The sequence below is a fragment of the Balaenoptera ricei genome, chromosome 8, assembly GCF_028023285.1.
Source record: "Balaenoptera ricei isolate mBalRic1 chromosome 8, mBalRic1.hap2, whole genome shotgun sequence".
NCBI lineage: Eukaryota > Metazoa > Chordata > Mammalia > Artiodactyla > Balaenopteridae > Balaenoptera > Balaenoptera ricei.
This window is the reverse complement of record NC_082646.1, coordinates 42,168,606-42,178,353: the sequence shown is the minus strand read 5'-3', so window position 1 is coordinate 42,178,353 and position 9,748 is coordinate 42,168,606. Positions and strand designations below refer to the sequence as shown.

The window sequence follows — 9,748 nt, the reverse complement described above, 5'->3', positions numbered from 1 at the left end:
GTTTGTGACACAGGAGTTAGCGGTGTCCAAGCATTCCAGGGTCTGGAAGGAAGAACAAACTTTGGAGAATTTGGTAAACACCACGGACCCAGCACGTCCAGCGGCAGCACAGGAGGCACTCTCATGCAAGACTAGTGACCTGCAAATACCCAAAGCTCTGAAATGTAAATATGACCAGTCTCAAAGGATCCCCACGCAGGAGCAGTGGGGTAGAAAGGCATCCCCTGGGCTTAGGGGACGGGGCCACAACCACAGCCAGAAGCCGTGGCGGGATGCTGGAGCCCAGGGCTGAGCGGGGCGGCGCTGTCCGGCGAGGGTGCCTCCACAGGCAGGGGCGGAGCCTCGGGGTCCTGATCTGTGTCTAACGAAAGCCTCCTCTTAGCCCTGGGGGGAGCAGCTGGCTCCTGAGGGCCCTGTTCCCAAGGACGACGACGAGGGCCACATCTTCCAGCTGGGTGGCGATCCGGGGCGGATAGACCTGGGGTCGGCGGCTGGGTCGGGCCGGGCTCGCCGGAGGTGCTGGTGGCCGCAGCCCCGAACTGGGCGGCAGAGCACGACCCCCGGGCCGGCGAGGGGCGCCGGCACCCAGCACGCACAGGGACTCGGTGGCTGGTCCCAGCGCCCGCGGCTACAGCCCTGCGGGGGCGCAGAGCGCGGCGGGGCAGGTGGTGCCTCTGGCCGAGAGCGGCTCCCAGGGGCGCGCGGACCTCCCTCCAGGCGTTCAGGACCTGGCTGTCGGGCGCCGTGGGCTGCGTGTGGTCCACCACGGTCCGCTCCTGCCCGCGTTTCCACAGCTCGTAGCGCTCCGGTTGCAGGATGCGCACGAAGGCGTCCATGGAGAAGGCGACCCGGGCCTCCCCGCAGCTGCACTGCGAGGCCGCTTTGCCATAATCGATCCAGCGCGGGCAGGCGAAATTGATGGCCTCCGCGCAGTTGAAGCCATGGTTGAAGCCAGAGTGGTAGCCATAGGGAAAGGTCACGATGAACTCCCCAGCCTCCTGAGTGACCCGATCGAAGGGGATGCCGTTGTCCTTGAGGACCGTGGGCGAGATGAGAGCCACCTTGTGCCGCAGGAAGGCCTCACAGCCCCGCGCGCTGCCCGGGAAAAGCTGCCTGGCCAGGCGTTCCAGGCGCCGGCCGTGCTCCGGGGGCACCGCGTACCACGTCTTGGGCTCCCCGAAGTGCAGGTAGTTGATGCTGTAGAGGTCCATGTCCTCCGTGTGCCAGGCGAAGGCGGTCTTCCACATGCCGAAGTACAGGTAGGGGGTGTTGACGCCCTCGATGACCACTCCGCACTCCTGCTCCAGCAGGTCCTGAATGGTTCCCAGGTGTCCAAGGTTCCACTGCTCCGTGCTTTGATCGAATAAGGAGCCACTCACGTCCGCACCATATACTGGTGAATCATAGAGGCGTGTTTTCCAATATTTTCGCTCCAGGTCCTTAAAATCAAAGTGTGGTGGCGTCCGGTATTTTTCACTATTTGCTAAGTGGTGGTACTCACCCACGGTCATGGCTTTCTTCTTTTTGTGGTATTGAGTAAACACACCTGCCTGCCCAGAAGTCACCTGCTGGAGGGGAGCAGCTATTAAGATGTCATTGATATCATCATAGGTCTGTCTGGCTTTCCAGTCCTTGGGTGGAATGATCTTCGCCACGCCTGCTCGGTGTGCACCTTGGGATTCCATATAAGCAATGTATTTATCGAAATCATTAAACTCTTCTCTGGTTGGATGAAATACCATTATTCTACAACTTGGGTTCTGGGCCCAGTTGGACTTAGACTTCATAGCTTTCATTAATAAGCGGGAACCTCCCAAGTTCTGATGTATGTTCTGGGCAGGTGAGGATGCTGGAAAACACTACTTTTTCAAAAATGGGTTGGAGTATATCAGCAGGAGCCCGCAGTAGACTTTAATGCAATGAGTTGATAATATTTCTTAGGCTTGCTGATTCTCCAGGGGACTCCACGCTGGGCAGAAGCCTTGCTCAGGACTGATGCCGGCTGAGCCTGCAAGTCTGTGATGTCCTTGGTTGACACTTGGCTCTGTCCTCTTGAGATCTAGTGAATCATCCAGCCCTGGCTGGGTATCCCAAATGCAGGGTCTTCAGGGCAGAATTGAAAGCAAAACCTAAAAAGAAAAAGAATAGAGACAGGTTGAAAACTGATGGTGGGAAATAGTTACAAGGGAACTACAAAGAAAACACCACCATGGACTTTAATTGCATATTCCAATAAAGGCGAAAATTTCATAAGTTTGACAATACAAGAAATGGTGTTGTTCAATGGAAATTCTTGTACTCTAGTAAGGAGAACGGAAATCATTACATTCACTTTGAAAACCTATTTGGACAGTATCCACTAAAATTGAACTTACCCATGTGCTATGATTCATGCCTAGGATATGTGTATGTCTGTGCAATGAAAGTCAAGTCCAAGAATGTTCAGAACAACGTGATTTCAGTAGTCAAACACTGGAAACAACTCAAATGCCAGTCAACATTAGAATGGATAAGTACATTGTAGTATATTCATACAATGGAATACAATACAGGAATGAGATCAACAAAAACTACATGAAAATTAAAGAATAATTCTATAAACATAATACTGAGCAAAATTATCCGGACTCAAAAGAATACCTATTCTATGCTTCCATTTATATAAAGATAAAAAGGTACCTATAAGATGATGATATTTTTTGGTACCAACGTAATCTATGTTAGAAGTCAGAGTAGTGGTTACCTTTTTGAAAGAGAGAGGTTGTGAGTGGGGCTGTGAGGAAGTCTCTAGAATAATGTGAATATTCTGTTGTGAACCCAGGTACTGGTTACACAGCCATCAGAATGACTCATTGTCATAATTCTTCAAGTTATGATGATTTTCACAAATTTCTATGAAATCAATTTTTTAAAATTTATTTAAATTATTTAAATAAATTTAAAATTATAGTTTAGGGTGAAAAGCATTAAAACAGAATGATATCTTTCATTGTACCAAAAGGAAAAAGAAGGGTGATTGAAAATATATGAACTAAACATTCAATTGAAGAAACTATAAAATAGAAGAAGAGAAAGAAGGGGTAGGAGTAAAAAAATAACAAAGAATAAAGACAAAATTAACGAAAGAAAACACATACAAGACAGAACACTGATGACCAAAAATATTCTTGGAAGAAATTAATGATAGCAATACACCATGGGCGTAACTGAGCATAAGAAAGAAGGGGAAAATAAACCACTAGGAATGAAATAGTGCACAAAAGAATTTTTAAAATCTCGAAAGAGAATCTTAGGAGAAACTTGCCAGCAACATTTTCAAAAGACAAGAGAAAAGAATAAATTTCTGGAGAGGAAACATATCCAAAATGGATGCAAGAAACACCAGAAAGCTTGAATAACACCCCAGTATAAGAAGCTGGTTCAAAGTATGACCCCTGAAAGTCCAGGAGACACATCATTTTGCATGTGAATCTAGAAAACTTTCAAGAAACAGTTAACTCTTATTGTGCAAATTGCTTCAGAGTATAGAAAAAGTTGGAAAGCTACTCAGATGAGGCTATTCTGCTCTCTGATAGCCAAACGAAAAAAGGACAATAAAAAATAAAGCTACAGGCCATTTTTGTTTATAAGCATAGAGGAAAGCATAAAATGGAATGTTATCCAATGAAATGCAGCAAGATAGTAAAAGAATAATACATCATGACCAAATAGAAGGCAAGTATGATTGAACATTGGAAAATTTAATGATATAATTCAGAATATTAACAAAGTAAATGAAAAATATCATCATCTTATAGGTACCAAAAAAGCATTTGATGAAATGGAAAATCCATTCATGATTTTAAAATTCTTACTTGCAAAGCATCAAGAGAAACTTTTTTTTGTAAGATAAAGAATTTCAAGGTAAAAAATAGCAATGATCATTCTTAACAGTGAAACAAAAGTAACATTCTCATTAAAGTTAGGAAAAAGAGATGCATCAGCATGAAAAGCTGCTCAATATCACTAATTATTAGAGAAATGCAAATCAAAACTACAATGAGGTATCACCTCACACCAGTTAGAATAGGCATCATTAGAAAATCTACAAACAACAAATGCTGGAGAGGGTGTGGAGAAAAGGGAACCCTCTTGCACTGTTGGTGGGAATGTAAATAGATAGAGCCACTATGGAGAAGAGTATAGAGTTTCCTTAAGAAGCTAAAAATAGAATTACCTTATGATCCAGCAATCCCACTACTGGGCATATACACAGAGAAAACCATAATTGAAAAAATACATGCACCCCAATGTTCATTGCAGCACTATTTACAATAGCCAGGTCACGGAAGCAACCTCAATGCCCATCGACAGACAAATGGATAAAGAAGTGGTGGTACATATATATAATAGAATATTACTCAGCCATAAAAAGGAACGAAATTGAGTCATTTGTTGAGACGTGGATGGATCTAGAGACTGTCATACAGAGTGAGGTAAGTCAGAAAGAGAAAAACAAATATCGTATATTAACGCATGTATGTGGAATCTAGAGAAATGGTACAGATGAACCGGTTTGCAGGGCAGAAGTTGAGACACAGATGTAGAGAACAAGCGTATGGACACCAAGGGGGAAAAACCGCAGTGGGGTGTGGGTGGTGGTGTGCTGAATTGGGCGATTGGGATTGACATGTATGCACTGAGGTGTATAAAATTGATGACTAATAAGAACCTGCAGTATAAACAAACAAACAAACAAACAAAAAACAACTAATACTAAACTTTCTTTGGGTTATTTGTATGGAAATATGTTAATATAAAGGTTTCAGACATTACATGAAATTTCCAGAAATCTTATATCTTCTGGTCTAATGTTATAAGTCATAATTCTAGTTATTACTTTAAAATGTATATCTCAGAAATAACAAAATTTCCTTGTCAATTGCATTATTATGAACTTTCATCCAATCTTTAACCGTGGTCATTTTCAAGTCTTTTGTCCTTTACAGACAGTTCTGGGTGTACTCTGATGCTTTTGCAAAAACGGTCCTATCAAAGGGTTTCATCTTCAAGAAATTCATGGAAAAGACTCTGACAAGTACAAGTTTCTGGTAACTGACTATACTGCTGAACTGAATGAATAAGCATGTTCAGAACACTAATGGAAAACTGATGAATTCATAAAAGTGCTAACAAAAGATCAAGATGAAAAAAAATTAATTAGGTGGGACTGAGTCAACTTATGAGGATGATTTAATTTTTGTGACTTTCTGTTTGAATTAAAAAAAGAAGAAATCCCACAAGGACTCAGAGGCAAAAAATATACAAATCAATTTCCACTGCAAAGTAAAGGAGTTGTTACAGTGGAGGATTACTGGACTGAATGTCAATATTATGACATAGTATGAGTGAGTTTCGTGTTGGGTAATTGCAATCGTTGCTTTTGTTGTGGTCATCCATTTACAATGCTTGGTGTCAGTTTATTTATCCCTTATAAAAATAAAATACAGTGTGTGTGCGTGAAAAGAAAAAACATATTGAAAACAATGTGAAAAATAAATCTCACCATGTACACTCCACTTTCAACTTGAACTGTGTAGAGCAAATGTAATAGTTATGATTTAGGACAGAAAATATATGTGTACAAATAAGAAAACAAAAAAATAACCAAAGCAAACTATCTCATTAACCCAATTTCAAGTGCTCCCTTATTACTGTTTCCTAATCCTCTTAAGCTCCCCTAATTTCCACCATTCAAATATTCTCTCTCACTTTCCCCTGTCCTCAAACTTCAGGCGCACCTATTCCACCCCACTTAGAATCCTCCGAATGTCTGAAAAGTCCCTAAGTGATCTGGCCCACCATCACCTCTTGACCTCACCCCTTTCTACCCTGCTCCTTGCTCTCTCATTCCAAACACATTCCTGGCTGTGTCTCAAAAAAGGCCGGTATACTCTTGTCTGAGGGTCTTTGCACCCAGGCAACTCTCAAGCCTCAGCCCAAACATCACCTTTTCAGGGAACTCTCCTCTGATTGTCTTGCTTTGGATAAAAGTAGAGACGATTTTCCTTCCAGGAAAACAGGTGCTCTCTCAACAAAACATTTCCAAATGAAACTTGAACTGATGGTCAGTACCCATGTATCTCTTCCAGATATACTCACATCAGCGCCATGGTAACTCCAACATTGCTGATTGCATCACAATGGAATCCAACTGGCTCTTCCAACTGTCTACTAAAAGGCCTCCTTTTTAAAGTTATCAGCCCACAAAACACAGGTATTTTACCTGAAATTTTTCCTTTAAGATTTCTTACAAGAAAATAAATGAGATCTAAATATTAGACAAATTTAAACAAATTGTTGTTTAATTTAGACAAATTATTAAACAAATTTCAGGGTCCTTTTAGGTCCAGAGGGATTTCCCTGGGAAAGCTGCCAGAATGGGAGGAGCTAGCACAGTTGTCAGGGCATTAAACACCACTAGTATTGGGTCAGCACAAGAACCAGGGAGAGGAGCAGAAAACCATGCTACAGAAATCGGTGAGGAAGAGCTCAAATGCCTTTAGAGAACAAAGGCATTTCATCTTCCTCACCCTGTAGTCTCCCCAATAAGACTTCGAAAGATCAGCTTGCCTGCCATTGTTCCAAGTGATAGAAACTCCCCACATCTCCTATGGTCTGCAAGAGGTGCCAGAGGTCCCTATATCTTATCTGGGGTCCATTCAAGACAAGAGGAAGCTGGGGCTGGGGCCCAATCCTCTACCACCCCTCTCCCCAAAGAGGTCAGCACAATTGGGCTCCAACATAAAACATTTCTCCTTTGGATCTGGGATCAGGGACAAAAAAATAGCCAAGGAAGGGCTTGCTCTCTGTGACCCCTGCTGGTAGCTTTTGTAAGAGTGCATCAAAGGAATGTTTGCTGCAGACCCGAAGACTGGTGGCAGGGGCCCTTTGAGTGAGCGGTAGTAGCTCTGTGTACCTCTGCCCTGGAGCCTCATGCACCATGGAACATGCAGAAGGTAGGTAATGGAGGATTAAAACACTCTTCTCTTTTTCCAACTTTAATGTCAAAGGATCAAAGAAACAATCTCGAGGTTTCTATAGAATTTGTTGGTAATAAATGGTGGGGAGGGGAAGTGGTTGACAATCTAGTTCATCCTTGAGGGAGTGTGACAAATGCAGTTCACTTAGCCTCTAAAGATTGGGTGGAAGTCAAATAATCTCTCTCTTCCTATTCCAGAAACACCTGATGAGCACTCAAGGGTCTTGGGGATAGATTGTTATGAAGGAGAAGCATTGTTCAAACATGACCCTAGATGTTCATCCTAAGATGCCTGAACAATAGGCTAGCCTAGACTCCTTCCATGACTGGAGGGCTATAGCATCCAAAAGGGCCCAAGGTCCCCAGGTGCCTTCTAACGTACAGGGCTGCTGGCTTTCCCGGACAGCTCCTGTAAACGGCTGGCATGATATCTAGGCCGCTTAATTCCCCAAGCAGTCCGAAGCTCCCTTTCCTAATAAGGTTGCGGTCTTCAAAGCCCTATATGAAGGAAGAGCACTGGGGAAGGGGCCTCCACTAGAACAAAACCCTCCTCAACATGGGATGCCTCTCCATGTAGACGCTGAGGAAATGCAGAGCCTATGTGTGCCTTGGTCTTGATGTGTTTCCTGAACTCATATTGTATGACTCTGTGTAACTGTCCACCATTGACAAGGGGACCCAAAAGATGGGAAGAAAGCAAATAGTAAGGTTTCATCAGGGTTCGGGTTTTCCAGCCATGTGTATCTCAAGGAGAGAGGAACAAGTGTCTTGATGGATTGGATGGAGGGATAAGAGAGTGATTACAATGATGGACCAGTAAATTTATCCTGGCTAAAAAAGGAAATGAGAACATGAGGGCAATGATGGAGAATGAAACAGTGCTTGATTCATGGGCTGAATGTCTCCATTAGGTGAAATACTTGTATTAGAACCCTAGGAAATGTAAGCTAGAAAGAGAATGGGATGCTTGAGACATAGCTGGTACTCTCAGTATTCCCATTTTATGGAGGAAGAAACTGAGGTGTAGAAAAATTTATATTTAACTTCATAGCTTGTGTTCTCAATCTCTAGAGTTATTTTTGTGCTTGTCTTATCTTCCATATAAAACTGCTTTGAGAGCATTGTCTAGGTCTTGTTCATCATCAAATTTTCCAAGGGACCTTGGTACTCTATATGGTGCACACTCCAAAAATTTTTATTAAAAAATAAGTAACTAAAATCATTTGGCGCACACTGCAGTCTCTCTCCTCTTGGTTACACCCCATCTTTCTCCCTACTCTCCTATCTCAGGGGAAGAGAAGGTACTCCCCCTCTCCAGAGCTAATCTTGCCATTTAAACTCCTTAAATTGACACCTCCCATGCATTCCAAAACTACGGTTAATTAAATGATCACTATCACCTCCGTAAAGACTTAAATCATCAGTCATCAGTCTGTTTCCTGATTTAAGCTACATCCTTTCTCTTACCTTCCTTTCAATACCGAACATGTCAAAACATCAGCAAAAATAATCTACCTTTACAAAAACATTTCCTCATCTCTCTCGTCTTCTGATTCTGACCCCACTTCTCCACTGAAATTGATCTCTGTCAATCATCACATGGTCTCCCAAGTGCGCCTCCATGGGTTACACTTTATCTCTCTACATCATTGATTCATGGAACACCTCCTTCCTCCTCAAATGTCTCTGACCTCTAGGGTACTGATAGTCTTCTCCGGTTCTTTTCTTTCTCCTTGGTTCCACTTCTTTTTCCACTATACAAATGCAGTCTTATTTCAGAGCTCAATTCTCATCTCTCTTTTAACTCTTTTTATTTCTCCCTTTCAATTTCCTTTTTCTGTTCATGGATTTCTTTAGTATCACACTCTCTCTCTTTAAAGATATTATTTATTGCCGTAGCTTTCTCTAATAGCACTGACTTTCTCCTGCATTTCTGATTTGCTTTTCCTTCTTGACTGGCCACTGAGGCCCTGAAAACCAACTTGTTTAGTACAAATTGATCATCTCTCTCCTGAAATTAACTTCGTCCTTTAGAAATCTTTTTTTCTAAGGATGGGAATACAGTATCCTAGTTACCGTTGGCTATTACATCTCCCTCTCACTAGACATAGAGTCGGTGATGTCAGGGGATCCCACGACAGTCTACTGTGAGGCCCCAGGGACACCTGTATACCCCAGGGAGGCTTCCTGTGCTCTCCTTCCTTATATAAGGACCCAAGGATCCAGCTTGCCTACCTCTCCTCCTTATAGCTGTCACCACTCAAGCTAGACCCTGAGGATCTACAAGTACCCGTCACCTGTATCATGTGATAATCTCCCCATCTCACTGTAATTTTTAATCTTAAAAATTCTTCTATAATGATTTTATTTAAAACTATATAAATATATAATCAAATTTTTCATTCTATATGAAAACTTCCTCTAGAGAAATGAAAAGAGAAGAGTGAAACAATTTACAAGGAAAATTAATGTCAAAAATTTAAATACCATGCTAAGGGTCTTTCCCCTAATAAACCCTAAAATGCTGATTATGAATATCACAGAGGCCCTCATTTCTTATTGAATTCTTAGTAGACAACTAAAACAAGCTTTGAGTTGAGTATTTGCTTTTGTTTTTCTTTTTGTTGGCTTTGCCACGTGGCATGTGGGATCTTCGTTCCCTGACCAGGGATCAAACCCGTCCCCCTGCAGTGGAAGCACAGAGTCCCAACCACTGGACTGCCAGGG

At 42.6% G+C, this 9,748-nt stretch overlaps 1 protein-coding gene across 1 annotated transcript; it reads right to left on the bottom strand.

Moving 5' to 3' along the window:
* Positions 1-230: 230 nt before the first annotated feature.
* LOC132369721 (lysine-specific demethylase 4D-like) lies at positions 231-1,796 on the bottom strand. The gene has a single exon (XM_059929394.1). The coding sequence runs from the start codon at positions 1,794-1,796 to the stop codon at positions 231-233; it is 1,566 nt and encodes a 521-aa protein (XP_059785377.1).
* Between the last annotated feature and the right edge of the window lie 7,952 nt (positions 1,797-9,748).